The 17,516-nt window shown below is 41.6% G+C and overlaps 1 protein-coding gene across 5 annotated transcripts in view; it reads left to right on the top strand.

Moving 5' to 3' along the window:
• Window positions 1-14,086, top strand: part of prkg1b (protein kinase cGMP-dependent 1b) — a 167,323-nt gene extending 153,237 nt beyond the window's left edge. For 2 of the 5 annotated variants that reach the window (XM_055890652.1, XM_055890650.1), the window contains exons 10-17: window positions 8,377-8,491; window positions 10,078-10,217; window positions 12,185-12,274; window positions 12,384-12,525; window positions 12,653-12,816; window positions 12,999-13,184; window positions 13,310-13,376; window positions 13,500-14,086. In XM_055890652.1, the coding sequence (XP_055746627.1) occupies window positions 8,377-8,491; window positions 10,078-10,217; window positions 12,185-12,274; window positions 12,384-12,525; window positions 12,653-12,816; window positions 12,999-13,184; window positions 13,310-13,376; window positions 13,500-13,598 (1,003 nt within the window). In that variant the 3' untranslated portion in view covers window positions 13,599-14,086. Of the gene's footprint in view, window positions 1-1,360; window positions 8,492-10,077; window positions 10,218-12,184; window positions 12,275-12,383; window positions 12,526-12,652; window positions 12,817-12,998; window positions 13,185-13,309; window positions 13,377-13,499 lie in introns of those variants that run through there. The other 3 variants (XM_055890653.1, XM_055890651.1, XM_055890654.1) reach the window with 2 other exon arrangements.
• Window positions 14,087-17,516: the final 3,430 nt, after the last annotated feature.

Here is a 17,516-nt window from a genome sequence, read left to right as displayed (position 1 = left end):
AACCAAAAAAGTGCCCTAATCCTCCGATCCAACAGGTCCCAGACGTGCTTAATGAGATTGAGATCCAGGCTCTTCGCTGGCCATGGCAGAACACTGACATTCCTGTCTTGGAGGAAATCACGCACAGAACGAGCAGTATGGCTGGTGGCATTGTCATGCTGGAGGGTCATGTCCTGAGGGTCAGGATGAGCCTGCAGGAAGGGTACCACATGAGGGGGTAGGATGTCTTCCCTGTAATGCACAGCGTTGAGATTGCCTGCAATGACAACAAGCTCAGTCCGATGATGCTGTGACACACCGCCCCAGACCATGACGGACCCTCCACCTCCCTATCAATCCCGCTCCATAGTACAGGCCTCGGTGTAACGCTCATTCTTTCGACGATAAACACAAATCAGACAATCACCCCTGGTGAGACAAAACCGTGACTCGTCAGTGAAGAACACTTTTTGCAAGTCCTGTCTGGTCCAGCGATGATGGGTTTGTGCCCATAGGCGACGTTGCTGCCGGTGATGTCTGGTGAGGACCTGCCTTATTACAACAGGCCTACAAGCCCTCAGTCCAGCCTCTCTCAGCCTATTGCAGACAGTCTGAGCACTGATGGAGGGATTGTGCGTTCCTGGTGTAACTCGGGCAGTTGTTGTTGCCATCCTGTACCTGTCCCGCAGGTGTGATGTTCGGATGTACCGATCCTGTGCAGGTGTTGTTACACGTGGTCTACCACTGCGAGGACGTTCAGCTGGCCGTCCTGTCTCCCTGTAGCGCTGTCTTAGGCGTTGCACAGTACGGACATTGCAATTTATTGCCCTGGCCACATCTGCAGTCCTCATGCCTCCTTGCAGCATGCCTAAGGCACGCTCATGCATAAGGGGACCCTGGCCATCTCTCTTTCAGTGTTTTTCAGAGTCAGTAGAAATGCCTCTTTAGTGTCCTAGCTGTGACCTTAATAGCTGTTAGTGTCTTAACGACCATTCCTCAGGTGCATGTTCATTGGTTTATGGTTAGTTGAACAAGCATGGGAAACAGTGTTTAAAACCTTTGCAATGAAGATCTGTGAAGTTATGTTTTTTTTCTCGAAATATCTTTGAGACAGGGTCTTGTTTTTTTTTGTTGCTGAGGTTAGGTACTGTGTGCATTGTACCCTAACACCGCTTCCAGCTGCCCCCTGGTGGCGATTCAAAAAAAACCAACAGATATTTAAATCCTCCTCTGCAGGATTATTTATTATACATCTGTGTGTGTGTGTGTGTGTGTGTGTGTGTGTGTGTGTGTGTGTGTGTGTGTGTGTGTGTGTGTGTGTGTGTGTGTGTGTGTGTGTGTGTGTGTGTGTGTGTGTGTGTGTGTGTCAGACAGCATATTTAATTTGGCTAAATCTGTTATGTGGGTGTCCTGTAGATCCTAGTGTATTGTATCACATGCCTTATTCCTCTGCCATCTTCTGCATAACATAGCAACAGGATTCATTATGAATGTACAATTCATTTGTATTGTAGGCTAAAGCACTCTCTGTATTGCCTTTCTACTGTCATTTGAAAATGTTGCAAGTGCCCCCTCTAATGGTTAGTGATCCTTATTACAGGAAATGCTTCATTGCTGTCTAAGCCTGTTCACAGTCACACATGGACATCTCTTAAATTGAGATATATTTTCATTGACAATGAAACAGGCCATAGACTAGTAACTAAGGAGATATATCAATGTGCTTACCCCTCAATATCCTTTTGTGATTCCTCTTATCACTAGCAACTGTTGTTGTCATGGTATAGTAACAACAGTCACTTTTACTGTTGTGTGCATCTTGATGCATAATGTATTTACTATAGAGACAGACCGGCCTCTCATGCCTTCATCAGTCCTCTTGCATATCAATGGGCTGGAGTATAGAGAGCACGTAATTCACGGTTCGGTTGGGTCAATGAAATATACAGAACTCACAATAAGGTGTGTGCGTTGACCTTGCGGTTTCCACTTGTGTATGATTGACTTTTCAAGGATAGAGACCAGACTCTATTTGTGTCCATGGGGTCTAATGACGTTCATTAGTTACTAAGAGAACTGTAGGCCTAGTTGTTAAAATGGGCTTTGTGTTGTTTCTGGGAAAACAAACTCTATTTTAGGTTGTCTGATTTATGAGGAGCACACAAAAACGTCAAAAATAAAGCCTTATCTGAAGGAAACAACAGGAGAGGAAATCTTTAATTTCCTCGTTTTGGGGTCTGGAGTTTGCAGTCGTGGTAGCAAGCGCTTCCCATGTTAAGTAAGCGCAGTTCTCAATTATGTATTATGTTGTCTTGGTAACATTGACATCTACAGTAGAAACATTAATATGCCAACAAACTGATGTCAAGCTGCTAGTTGACAGATGTTCCTTGTAGAGTAATACACTCGCTACTACTTCAGCTCCAGCAATCCCATCAGTCAGCCTGCAGATCAGGATCCTAATCCTACAGCTGGCCCTATGTCCCTGGCCTTCTCTCTCTCTCTCTCTCTCTCTCGGACTCGGACCTTAGCCAGAAGGGCTTACTCTATGCAAAGGGAAGACTGCATCCCCAACCGTGGGGACACAATGTGCCCAGAGGCTGAAACTGAACAGTATCTTACACCCCAAGGGTCTCTCACACCAAAGGTTGCACCACAAGGGGGACTGGGAGGGCTGTAGGACTTGGGTTCAGGCTAGTATCCCCTACCCCACTACCTGCCTCCTCCGTGCCCCTAGGGTTCCCTATGTTCCCTGGCTGTAGGCTACTGTGCCTTCTCCCTGGACTCCTTTCTTATTTTTCTGCCTACCTTGGCGAAGCAGGGCCTATGTTTCTAAACGTTAGAGGGCAGGAGAACTCCTGGGCAGCTGTTTCTAGGTCCCTGTAAACACATGTTTTCTTCTGTGGACAGTCGGGGGTAGAGGGGTAGTAGGGGGTATAAACAGCCTCTATGTGGCAACACACTCTTAGAAAAAAAGGTTACATCTAGAACCTTAAAGGTTTGGCTATCCCTGTAGGAGAACCATCTGAAGAATCCTTTTTGGTTGCAGGTAGAACCCTTTTGGGTTTTACATGGACCCCAAAAGAGTTATACATGGAACCAAAAAGGGTTATCCAATGGGGACAGCCGAAGAACCCTTTTGGAACCATTTTTTCAAAATCCGATGTCACACAAAGCAATCTGGATGCAATTGATGTTGCTTGAAACAAAGTTGCATCTGGGTTGCTCCGCGTGTCACCCTAACATAATTGCCTGCAACCTAGTTGTATTGGACCGCAAGAGATACAAATCTATCCTATTTCCTGCAACTGACTGAATGCAATGTCCAATCAATGAGCAGAAAAAAGTTGACATGACTCGTCATATCATTCTGTTGTCATGTCAACACAGCTGTCAGTGCTGATAAAAACTGCGACAGACGAGACATGGGAAATGTATCAACAATTCTATACGTCATTTCTAGTCATGGTTTATGTACATGGTCTGGCAGTCAATAAATTGCATTTTATAAGTGAACCCAAACCTTTCCCTGTACAGTTTCAACTGAAATTGTCCAACATGAACTGCACTAGCTAGCTAGCTTATTTCGTTGCTAGCATGGGAAACAAACGCTAGCCAGCTAGCTTGAAAAAAAAAAAAAGAAAGGCAAATAGACAACGTTTTGGCTAGTTAGATATATTGTACATCCAGTATTTTTTCAATATCAATGCTGTTACAATTACCAACCGGTTTGATAAACAAATTATTTATAAAACCATGATGTGATGTATGACAGGATTGGATGTTGCATGCAATTTCAATTGTGTTTGAATTGCTTCATGTATCAGAAAATTTGCGTGAGATGATGTCATTTTCAATTTGCATTTGTAACAGAAATGTAGTCCAAATTGCTTCATGTGACACAGTCTTAAGAGTGCAGGGCAGCCAGGCCAGAAGCTTTGATCTTGTGGTTTCTACTTGTGTGTGATTGACTTCTTAAACTCCTTTCAGTCTCCCTGTTTTGTTGTGGAGATTAAACTTTTCATTGTGTTTTCTTATTTTATAATCACATTCTTTAAGAGAGTGGTACAGTTGTCTTCAAAAAGTATCATTTCTAATACCTGATCAACTCATAAACATTATCTGTAATGTTATTGGTAAATCAAATGGGTTTGTGACCTGTTGACTGCTGAAATACTATATTGAGAGACACTTAGGCAAGAGGAGTTTATTTTTGTGTTTGACCTTTAGTTCTAGCCTAGGCAGTGTCTCTTTGACAGCTCAAGAATAGTACCACTGCATTCACAAGGTTAATTGTGCTTTGGAACAATGACACGAAACCATATAATGTAAATGCTGCACTTCCAAATAAGGAATAGGCTACTTTATATGGATATAGTGGAGTCATGTGGTCTCTCCTTAGGCTGAATATTATGTGTAGCTCAGACTTTTGCATAAAAGTTAGCATTTGGCCCATTTTGGAGGATCAACAGAATTTATATTGCAAAACAATTAGACAAAAAATGTGCAATGCATTATTTGTCCGAGATGTTATGTTTTAGTTACTCCTACATTGACCGTGTTCAACCTAAAAGACAACCGTACTTGAATGTTATCCCTGTTCTTGTGGACATGAGTTATGTGAAGCGAGCTCTCCCACAGATTACCAGTTGCCATTACTGCCATATGACTGGCAGGGAACAAAGATGAGATTGATGGGAGGTCAGCGCTGTAGTAAAGCATTTATGTTTGACTGTTAGACCTCGTGCTTAGCTCTGAGAATGGAATCAGGAACCAGAAGCATCCCAAGGCCATGACATTTACGGCTACACGATCACAACAGAACTGCACAGATATGGAGCTGTATTTGTAGAGTAGTCATTTAATGGTGGCAAAGCTGCAATATGTAACTTTTTGGTGACCCAACCAAATTCACGTAGAAATATGAGCTATAGATCTGTCATTCTCATTTGAAAGCAAGTCTAAGAAGCGGTAGATCTGCTATGTGGGCTATTCCTATGCTTCCCGTTAAGTTTCGTTTTTGCGTCTTTGACTTTCGGTTTTGTACACCAGCTTCAAACAGCTGAAAATACAATATTTTTTTGGTAAGGAAAATATATTTCAGTGGTTTAGATGGTACAATGATTCTCTAGTCTAGACTATTCGTGCTTTGTTTTGTCACATAAACTGAAATTAAAACGATTAGAACTTTAGCAATCAGGGAATGGCGGAGCGATTTCTGCATAGTGCAGCTTTAATATTAGTTTAATAGAAAATAGGGCAAATTAAATTAAAGGTACAATTACGAGTACATGGTTCGAGTGAAATAGTTTAAAATCATCAGAAGTTCCCAACATCAAAGGATACACGATTGATGAACATGTGCCTTCTTAAAATATAAGATGCAAGGTAGCCTAAATGAATGAAACACAATGAGACAAGGATAACACCAAGTTGAACTGACCTAGGCTTGAGTTGTCAGGTCTTCAGGTCAAGGGGACATAATCGTGTCAAATTGCTGCATTGTGCATTAACACCTGGTAGCCCACTTCTATCGGGATAATTTTTGGTCATCTCTGCCCCTGTGGTGGCTGTATTGTGAAACAGGTGGGGGGGTCAAACCCCTATAGGTCGGTCTTAGTTGTGCATTGACCCCTGAGGTGAGCGGCCTCATTCAGCTCCAGGTTGGGACTTAGCAGATATTTTGACAGCTGCCACGGCAGCAATAGTGCAGATATTGGAAGTAGTCATGTCAGAATGGAGGAATGTGACTGTTTTGTCGTGAGCACGCTTTTCAGCAGCAGCTCTGGTATTTTGAGGGGCCTGGGGCGGAGCCGAGAGAAATTCGATTGGATAGTAAGGATTTTTTTTCAACCCAAATTTTTATATAAGTGTGTCTCATAACAGGACATTGTGTAGCTATAGTATTCATTATCCATACGGTGCAATGTTGTGGTTTAAATACACATATTTTCTAGCCTACAATGCCTACAAGCATTGTAGGCTATATGGCGTTGTGTATAGGCTTGTACACTTACATAAGAAAGTCACTTGACTTAAGTCAGTAGGCTACTAATGCCTCATATGGGCTGTGAAACAAAATACATAGGGTTTAAGTGTCTGGAACTCGATCTGATTTTTACATTCACAGTCCTGCTTCATGAGAAGGTCACTGTTAACCTAAACGTCCCAACTGCTTCTCAGAGTCACGGGCTACCCTAGGACAAACGACTGGATTGAAGAACGACCTAGTGGAAAATCACCACACCGCTGAGGCCTCTGACAGTCTGGTCTACTGGAGGCATCATTCAGCATAGCTTCTGTCAGCAGCTCACCAATTACATCATGTGACACCCCATCCGTAAACTTTTTCCTCTTAAGGCCTCGAGAGAGTTGATTGGTGAAATGGACTCCACGACAAGTCAGGGGGCCACAAATGAGGGGATGGGGGAGATGTGTGTTTAAGCCGTTACTATAGAAACAGAAAACAAATACACTAGGCTATACACTCAACAATTACGAATATGACACATTATAACTGTAAAAATACCATTTACATGAGTTGAGCATTTATATAGACATTGACTAGATCTTTGGTCTTGTAAAAGTTTATAATTATTGTGTGGCGTTTAGTAAAGTCTTTATACCCGCCTACACAGTCTCAGTTGAGAGTAGACCTATAAACCCAGAACCTATGGTTCGTCATAATACGTAGGGCTTCAACGGTGGGTCACCAGACTTAAGTCCGATGAGCGATCAGCTGATGTGCGTTTGGTAATGTGACTTTGGCCTCAGTCAAGGCTTACTCGATGCGGTTCTTTGCTCCTTGACAGCACCCCATAATGGTCCTCTCTGATTGGCTGGTGTCCGTTTCTACGCACTGCCAGAAAGCATTAAGGTGACACCTATATCCTTGGATAACATGAAGTTTGTAACAGACGTGGCTAGTAGCAACTCCCCTCTCCCTGTCTTTGAGGACTCACGTCCCACCAGCATAGTGTGATGCAGTGGGGTAAAAAGTGTGATAAAGAGGGTGTGCTGTGAGTTCATACTACTAAAATGACATGGGCGCTTCCTGTTTTGTTCACCTCAAACTCACATTGAAGATGGGCGATAATTCTCAGCATATGGGACAGATGATGCAGACACTCAGTTACATGTCCCAACACAGATTCTGGGGGATCACTCAGTAGCTCAGATGTCTGGGAAACAACCTGATAGCCTGGTTCACAGGATATTTTCAGGCCTGCTTATCTGTCAGATTTTCCATACAGGATTATTATATTCACTCATTCACCAATTAGCTGAATCGAAGACCATCCTTCATGACTGTAGTTAACAACAAAGTTGGTTCAAACTGATCAGGGAATCAGTCAAATGACACTCTCCACTTCAGCTCAGCGAGGGACCAAATCCTGCCTATAATGGTTCTTTAATATGGAGGTGTGATCTGCATTCCAAGTTTATAAGTGAGGTGTAAGGCCTTGCAGATGATGGAGTCTCAGTTGGGCAGTATGGCGTAGGGGTGTGAGAGCTATGTTAACTGGGTGAACCTCAAGCAATGTCCAAATGCTATTAATACCAGTGGGATCAGCCAGGCAGTATTTGTAGTCACTGGTACTTGGAGCCGAGTACACTTGGCTTTTTGTTTTGACACGGACACCCACCTTAGTCGCTGTCCTGCAATCTGGATTCAAGGCTTTAGTCTCTCCCTACCTTGTGGTCTAAGTGGACGTATTGTAAAGTTAATTCATTGACTGTCTGCAGAGTTGTTTCAGTGTTGGATTGATCTTCTTTGGATTGAACTTTTAGAAGGTTACCTCTACCAGAAGTTTATGCCTGTTTATTTTCTATGCTTTGTTTGCAATACTCTGGGTGGTTTCTTCAAAGTCAGGATTTCTACCTTGAGGGTTGTAATTGCTGGACTCTGAACTCAACACACACAGAGGACTCTGAGAAAGCGTGTTTGGACTGCGATTACATGCAGACAAAATCTGAAGATCTGGCTAATTCACCAATCTTCCACACCCAGATAACGCTATATTCGAATCCTCGAAATGTGAACTGGAAATGGCGTCTTAACTCCACTTTCGAGAAAGAACTCTTACAGATGCTGTGTAGAAAGTGTTGGTGAAGCAACAGATCAATAACTGTGTCCTGCAAGGCATATAACTTCCGTTCTATTGACCATATTATTGACTATTATCAGAGGGCTCCAATTGATTGATTGCTTTTCACTACTTGGTCAGACCAAGGTGTGGACAAGATGCGTGAGTTGATCTTACCTATCCCAGTGCGGAAAGAGAGGGAGCGCCAGAACAGTCTCCCGGCTCCCTCCCCGCCATTGTCATTACTTATCACCTCCTACTCCATCCAGACTTCTAAGAAGTTTCCCTTTTTCCACTTCAAAAAATGTAGATATGAAGCGGAAAATGCCTTCTTCTGCAACCTGAAGCTGTTGGACTTCAACATAATTGACACGTTGGGGGTCGGAGGCTTCGGACGTGTGGAGCTGGTAGGATGTTTAAATAAAGTATGTACTGTTTGTCTGTATGTACTATATGTTTTATAACGTCTTTGTCTCTTTGTACACTGTTTCACTCCCAATCCCAATGTTTTAGGAAACTGTATCAACTGGGTAGACTGAATAGTCAAGGTTGCCCATGGATGATGATGTCAGTTTTTCCATGGTGGTAAAATTGCTAAGAGGTCCTCAAGAGTGAACACGATTACTGTAGTCGAGTGATTTCATTTTCTATGGAAGGTAATTAGATGCAGACATCGTTGAATCATCGAATAGCTTCTTTTTGGAGCTCTACATTTCCAGACAGTTCTTGAGACACATGTCCTATTTCATTATAAACCATTGTCAGGGAATAAAGAGCAAAGAGATCTTGAACTGAATTGGGAGATATAGGACAGGAAGGATCCGTGGTCTTCTTGTCCTGTAACGGAGCAGTCTCAGGTCAGGTAGCAAGAATGTCTTTGGGCTATTTGAAGTAACTTTCCACTATGAGGGCAGAAGAGGTAATGGAGCCCTGCCATGTGACCCACAGTGTTACATAGCATAGGAGTTCTCTGAAACTTTCCAACTTCAGTCTGCTTGTAGTACAGGCCTAATAGAATTGTGAGATTAACTACACCAAATCTAGGCCCAGACTTCAACTATGTCTAGTTGTAACATTGATTGATTTATAATTACACACAAAACACACTCATGATTTATATTTTGAATGAATATAGAAACAACTTTTGACTCATTGTACAGGTAACTGCCAAAATAAAGCACTGTGCCACCATGAGCTGCCAGAACACCCCCTTATGCTCATTTGAACCCCCTCTACAAAGTCACTGAGATATCTTCTTCTAGCCATAGTATCCAAAATAATGGGCAACTGGCCATTTTTATACATGACCCTAAGCATGATGGGATGTTAATTGCTTAATTAACTCAGGAACCACATCTGTGTGGAAGCACCTGCTTTCAATATAATTTGTATCCCTCATTTACTCAAGTGTTTCCTTTATTTTGGCAGCTATCTGTATATTGTAATGCACAATTTGAATTTTGTCAATAAAAATGAATATACACTTAAACTGACACATAAAAGACTTGAAAGCATGTAAACAGATAGACAGAGCAAGTGAGGGTTGATCAAGTGAGTGCTAGAATGGAGCAATGCGGACCAGTGGGGTCTCAGAGTTGCGGCAAAGGAAAAGCCCAGTAGCTTGGCCTAAAGAGGAATCCCCTGCCCTGTCCTATTTTCGGCACTGCGGCATCCTCAGTAAAAACAAGTGGCCTTTCGCCTGCCTCCAGTCCTCGTGTTCACTGTAGTGCAATACATTGCTAGACATCCCGGGGATTAAATGACCCTGGAAATGTAGGTGCTCCCTGAGATAGGCAATGTGAAGAATGTCTGCTCCCAGTCATACTATTTTCAGGTCCTCCGGAGTTACGAATAGACCCATGACTCATCTGCTATTACTGGGTCCCAGAACAAATGTTAAAAATGGCTCAACTAAGACTTGATCTGCACAGCCAGGACATGTTTACAACTTCGCTTTTAGTGGTCGTTGACCTTGAGATGCTGTATATCTTGCGTCGTCTGTGTCCTGCAGGTGCAGCTAAAAAGCGATGAGATCAAAACTTTTGCGATGAAGATCCTGAAGAAGAGGCACATCGTGGACACTCGGCAACAGGAGCACATCCGCTCCGAGAAGCAGATCATGCAGGAGGCCCACTCAGACTTCATTGTCAGGTAGCTACATACAGTGCCTTCAGAAAGTATTCACACCCCTTGACTTTGTCCACATTTGCTTGTGTTACAGCCTGAATTAAAAATAGATTAAATTGAGATTTTGTGTCACTTGCCTACACGCAATACATAATGTCAAAGTGGAATTATGTTTTTGGATTTTTTTTTACAAATTGCCTTGAGTCAATAAGTATGTTATGGAAAGCCTAAATAATGTTCAGGAGAAAAGATTTGGGTAACAAGTCACATAATAAGTTGCATGCACTCACTGTGTGTGCAATTATAGTGTTTAACATGATTTTTGAATGACAACATAATCTCTGTACCCCACACATACATCTGTACAGTTCCTCAATCAAGGAGTGTATTTCAAAGACAGATTCAACCACAAAGGTCAGGGGAGGTTTTCGCATGGTGGTGACTGCATGATGTTGTAGGTATGCTTGTCATCAGCAGGGAAAAATAAAACCATATAAAGCTAAGCACAGACAAAATCCTAGAGGAAAACTTGTTTCAGTCTGCTTTCCACAAGACCCTGGGAGACAAATTCACCTTTCAGCAGGACAATAACCTAAAACGTGCTGTCACGTGCTGAATAAAACAGGTGTAGACTTTACTGTGAAATGCTTACTCACATGCCCTTTCCCAACAATACAGATTTAAAAAGTATGAAAAATGTATACAAATTTGCAAATAAGAAAAACTAAAGGCAATAGTAACACAAAAAAATAATGATAACAAGGCTATATACAAGGATTACCGGTACCGAGTCAATGCGCAGGGGTATGAGGTAGTTGAGGTAATACAGTATGTACGTGTACTGTAAGTAGGTGTAAGCAATTAGGATAGATAATAATGTGTGTGTGTGTGTGTGTGTGTGTGTGTGTGTGTGTGTGTGTGTGTGTGTGTGTGTGTGTGTGTGTGTGTGTGTGTGTGTGTGTGTGTGTGTGTGTGTGTGTGTGTGTGTGTGTGTGCATAAAATGTCAGTGCGAAAAATTTGCACCAATGTAAATAGTCTGTAAATAGTCTGGGTAACCATTTCATTAACTTTCTTCAGCGGTCTTATGGCTTTGGGGTATAACTGTCCAGGAGCCTTCTGGTCCCAGACTTGGCACTCCGGTACCACTGGCCATGCAGAAGCAGAGAGAACAGTCTATGACTTGGGTGGCTGGAGTCTTTGACAATTTGTGTTTGTAGGACCTTTCTCTGACACCACCTGGTATAGAGGTCTTGGATGGCAGGGAGCGTGTACGCGTTACCCTCTATAGCGCCTCTGTAGTTGCCATACCAAGCGGTGATAGGGCCATTCAAGCTCTCAATGGTGCAACTGTAAAACTTTTTGAGGATCTGAGGGCTCATGCCAAATTTTTTCAGTCTCCGGAGAGGGAAGAGGCATTGTCATACCCTCTTAATGACTGTGTTGGTGTGTTTGGACCATGATTGGTCCTTAGTGATGTGGACACAGAGGGAACTTGAAGCTCTCGACCCACTCCACTACATCCCGTCAATGTGAATATTAAATAGAATAATGTGTAAATATTGTACACTCCAGGGGTGCAAAGCTCTTAGAGACTTACCCAGAAATACTCACAGCTGTAATCTCTGCCAAATGTGATTCTAACATGTATTGACTCAGGGGTTTGAATACTTATGTAAACGAGATATTTCTGTATTTCATGCACAATACATTTGCAAAAATGTTCACTTTATAATTATGGGGTATTGTGTGTATAAAAAAAAGGTATTCCGGCTGTGACAACAAAACGTGGAATAAGTCAAGGGGTATGAATACTTTCTGAAGATATGCATACTTTTGGAAGGCACTGTATATGTAGAGATGTCAGATACTAGCTAGATGTAGAGATATCTCAGCCAGGTGTCTCTACTGATATCTCTTCCGATAGACTACTTCATTATCCTCAAGAAAAGGACGCAATTTACAGTTGACATGTTCTTGATGTGTGTTTCAGGCTGTATCGGACATTCAAAGATGCCAAGTATCTTTACATGTTGATGGAGGCTTGCCTTGGGGGAGAGCTCTGGACCATACTTAGGGACAGGTATGGGAAATGCATCTCAACCAATTCACTTTCAAAAGATACCATGTTGCCTTGCTTTCCCCTGCCTTCATCATTTTAACTTGCGTGAATATTGTCTTCAACATTGCAGAGGTTCATTTGAAGACTCGACCACGCGGTTCTACACAGCCTGTGTGGTGGAGGCCTTTGCTTACCTACATTCCAAAGGGATCATCTACAGGGATCTCAAACCCGAGAACCTCATTCTGGATCACAGAGGCTATGCCAAGCTGGTGAGTGGACAGAGACCTGAGGACACCTTCACACCTGCAGTATAATAATATGGCTCAAGACCTACAGCAGCTGCGGGAAAGGGTGTTCAGTCAATGAGATCTCATTGGCGCTCCTATCTTTTCACAGGTGGACTTTGGCTTTGCCAAGAAGATTGGGTTTGGGAAAAAGACGTGGACTTTCTGCGGGACCCCGGAGTACGTGGCACCTGAGATCATCCTGAACAAGGGGCACGACATCTCCGCTGACTACTGGTCATTGGGAATCCTCATGTACGAACTCCTGACTGGAAGGTGAGGGAGGAAGTTTGTGGATATGGCTGTAGGAGGTTTTATTGTATATCCAATAGAATAAGTGACTGGGATCAGAAGGAATGCCTGCTCTGTCTCTCATACCTTTAACCCCACCCACATCTACATGTAGGGTTAAATTACCACATATTTGTTTTAAATGAATGCTCCTGCTTCTTTTTCAGCCCACCATTCTCAGGGCCAGATCCAATGAAGACGTACAATATAATTCTGAGAGGAATCGACATGATTGAATTTCCAAAGAAGATTACCAAAAATGCTGCCAATTTGATTAAGAAACTATGCAGGGACAATCCTTCGGAAAGACTTGGAAACTTGAAAAATGGAGTCAAAGATATCCAAAAGCACAAGTAAGTCAATTAAGTACTTTACCCTGCCTGGCTAATGGCCATGATTGCACTTTAGACCAAAAAAAAACAACAGCAAAGATAACTCTGTTTTCAAAGATAACTCTGTTTCTCTCTTTGAATCTCAGATGGTTTGAAGGCTTTAACTGGGAAGGGTTGAGGAAAGGAACCCTGACTCCTCCAATCATCCCTGAAGTAAGTAAACAGATGTTGGTTTCATGTTAAAATGATGCATCTGAAGAGCATGCCAGTGTTAGCATGACTTCCTTTATTAAACCATTACATGCAATTAATCCAGCCCCTCCTCTTCTCTATCAGGTCTCGTCTTCAACTGACACAAGCAACTTTGACAGTTTCCCAGAGGACAACGATGACCCTCCTCCAGATGATATGTCTGGCTGGGATACAGATTTTTAACGCCTCCCTCCATGTGTAGTAGCCTCTCCAGTAGCTCCCTAGTCCTGCCTCATAATTGAATTTCTGGGGATGCCATTTTAAGGGGTTGCCTGCAGAGAACAGCGAGACAGACAGTTGATGATGCTGTGAATGGACAGTGACAGTGAATGGGGCAGTCGTACCGCTTTGGGTCACCAAGATGCCTTCACCAATGTTGCTCCACTCTCCACCGAGGTGGCATTGGGACTAACGTTTTAGAACGACAAAAGTCCTCTTCAGTCTCTCACCACCATCGTCAACCATGCCCCCCATTGGATCCCCTCATGGAGAGGGTTTTGATTTATTTTTGTCACACATTTGTATATTTAGGTTTATGTATTTGTTGTGGCTGTTAGCACTTACAATACCAGTGTTTTCAGTGATTACTTGTGATACTGAGTGGATTGAGACTGAGAGGGAGAGATTCCTGCTCACTGTTGTAGCGTTTATGGACCACAATTCCAACGGGGGGGGGGGGGGGGGGGGGGGGTTGACTCTTTTAAACACTTGTCATCAATATTCAAAATGTTATTTTTTACAAGTTCCTTTGTATCATATTATACATTTGGATGTTACACATGATTACAGCACATAAAGGTGATATATTGTCTATTATGCATACTGTATTCCATTGGGGGAAAAACACACATACACACACACGCCACTTTCAATTACACACATGTAATTACACAATTTATAAGCGCAAAGTTGTTTGATTGATAAAAACTACTTTGGCCTTCCCTTCACCGTTCAGATCTTTTCTAAAGCCCTACAGTGTTAAGAAATTGCAAAGACATATTGGACTTTTCAATGTATTTACATGTAGTTAGTTACCATGTAAGGTCACATGCAGCCGTTTTTCTTTTAAATATCAATATCAAATCATTTCTGGGTAACAATGAAGTACCTTACTCTGGTTGTTTTAAATTAAAATTGTAAAAAAATTATAAAAATAGCTTCTTAGCAAAGCGCACATTCTCAAGCAAGAATTTAGCTAGGACTGTCAGGGAGTGGTCTGAGTGGGGAGGGGAAAACTGAAAACTAGCTTATATTGGGAGAAAGGTTTGTAACTGTCTTATTGGTCTATTAACTAAATTACCACCTAGTGATGTCACCAGGCAGGCCAAAACTCCATCCCACCAGAACAGGCTGAAATTTCAGCCGATATTTTCAAACAGCTCTTATCGTCATTTTCACAATTTCACAGTATTATTCCAACCTAATAGTGCGGAAATATATATTTTAAAAGGGTGGTGGGGGGGGGGGCTCTATAAGCTATATGGAATTGCTTTAAGGAGGTCACACCAAGGATCATTTAGCTATTTGATTTAGAATTTTAAGACCCATTGCAGTATATAAAAAAAATTATAATCATTGATTAAACATTTTATTTGGCCTTACTGCTATTAGCCCATACAAACGCATTGAATAACAGATTCACTACAGGAACAACAGATAGTCCCCTGCAAAAAAATTCAAAAGGAAGTTTGTTCGGGAGTGTCTGAGAGAGATATGAGAGATCTGGAAATATACAATAATTATTCTTTAAACATGTATTTAACCCCTTATTTTTGGCACTAAACAGTCTCCATAAACACAGTACTTCTATTATTATTATTCGTTTTTTTTTACTGGTACCGGGGACCTTCAGACAAGTCTTGTGAGTCCTGTGGGCATCCTAGAGAAAAACAATTGACATGTTCGTGAGAGTCTCATATTTTCATAGAGGGGTTATAATAGTTTGCAGGCCAAACCATTCGGACCCTACAGACCGATTTTGTGAGTAGACCGATTTTCGGGATGTCTCATGGTCTGACAAACACAGCTCTAGCTCTGTGACCTTTCAGCAGATGAAGTAGTGCGACATAGGCGGATGAGGTGGATTGAGACGCATCCGATGCAACAACAACAAAAAAACAGATATCTCTAGTTTAAACATGACCGATTTCTTTTATGGGGATTTTTGAATTATGCTAATTAGATTTTCCCGGGGGCTCGGGCATCGACCTTGGGGGGGGGGGCACAAAGGGATGATTCAACCATTGAGTGGGGAAACAGCAAAGAACAGTGTATACCACTAGAGGGCAAACTGGTACTTGTACAAGAACAGGCTTACCAGACAGGGACACAGCAGGGGTTTTGTCTAGAAAGGACACAGCTTTTGTCAAAATGTACTTTTCGTTGTAGGTTTAGCAGAACTTACTCAGCAGGTTAGGATAATTAACATATCAGGTTAGGAGAATTAGGTTAAAGTTAAGAAAAGGGTTAGGGTAAGGGTTAGCTAAAAGGCTAAATAATCGACTTTTGATGTCAACTTGACAAAAGCTGTATCCCATGTAAACATCCCACAGGAGGTGATGTCAATACACTGACAATTTAAAGGGAGGCAGCAAGTGGACTTTGATACATGGCTAAATACAATCAGTCTGTCATACAGAGATTATTCTACTATTCACATTATTAATTTCCCATCAAAATGGACCTTAGAACATTAGAATTTCTAAATGAAAGGCAAGATGGCTGCTATTCTACAGGCCTCACATATATTATCATAATTTCTAACTTTTATATTGCGCTTCAAAACAAATGAATATTATTTATTTTAGGACCAGAAGTAAATATTTGTGTACATCAATATTTAGTGCTGATTTAAAAAAATATATATATATATATGTATGTATGTATGTATGTATGTATGTATGTATGTATGTATGTATGTATGTATGTATGTATGTATGTATGTATGTATGTATAAATAGGTTATACTTTTATTATTTAATTTGAATATTTGGGATATGTTTTGTCAAATTAAATCTTGACATATTTTCTCAAGCTTGAATGATCTTTTCATGTTATCACCATCATCCACTGAATGACTGAAGTCGCTCACCCCAGTTCTGAACATCATTACATGGCTTTTGGCATTATTGAAAGTGCCTTAAACTCGATGGCATCCAAAAGATATCTTCAATATTTGTTTTAATGCTGCATGACAAGATCAAACAACTTAAACGGTCGTCATTACTTGGCTTGCTGCTTTTTTAATGGTCCAGCTATTTATATGCCGTTTTCTTACAATAAAATGTAACTTTCAATCAATATGAAAGATGATGCTCCTTATTTGATTTGGTGAAGCTGTTCTCTGGTTACTTACTCCCTGATCTTTACTGGTATTTTGTACTGGGTCTGTAACTACAAGGCAGCTTATTTGATAGAATTACATGTTAAATACACTGTTATTACTTCCTTTGATAACCACTCTGACCACAGGAGGGAGCTTTCAGAACACCTGACCCTCCAGGCGAAAGATTACCTTATCTAACAACTATAAAATGCATTTTCTGCCCGTTTATTATTTAAATCGAACACAAACCGGATTGTGTGTTTATTTAACACTTTAGGGACATGGGCTATTGTAGCATGAATGGATTAGGCCGCAACCAGGTATTTCAAAACGGACCTGGCATCCTACCAAATTAATTTGCTGAGTAGCGGACAATGTCTGTTTAAAACCCGCTAAAAGCCGAGCAAACGGACTGTTTGTAAAAACGCCATAGCTGCCGGAGTCTGATTAAGACATGGGGGTTCAGGACTGTTCGATCTGTCCCCATCAAAGGGGCCTTCACACAAGCTTTATTTTACACCACTGTAGGCTTTGGATGTACAATTAAAACAAAGCCTAAAGACCAACGAATCGGGATGAATGCTGCCAATTGACGTTTAATGAAGTGTATTGAACGTTTGTCTTGTGGTGGCCTATTATAGCCTAACTAACCTTTGTCAACAACATCAAAGCCATTTATTTCAGAGGCTTTGCCTAGGCTTTTTGGCAAACATGCACTTTGAAACTGTTAAATCGTATTTTGTTCCTGAATACTTCACTCAATTATCTAGTTCGGT

Source organism: Salvelinus fontinalis, chromosome 30 (assembly GCF_029448725.1).
Source record: "Salvelinus fontinalis isolate EN_2023a chromosome 30, ASM2944872v1, whole genome shotgun sequence".
In the NCBI taxonomy this organism is placed as follows: domain Eukaryota; kingdom Metazoa; phylum Chordata; class Actinopteri; order Salmoniformes; family Salmonidae; genus Salvelinus; species Salvelinus fontinalis.
Note: the sequence above shows the minus strand (reverse complement) of the source record. Positions and strands in the feature narration are given on the sequence as shown.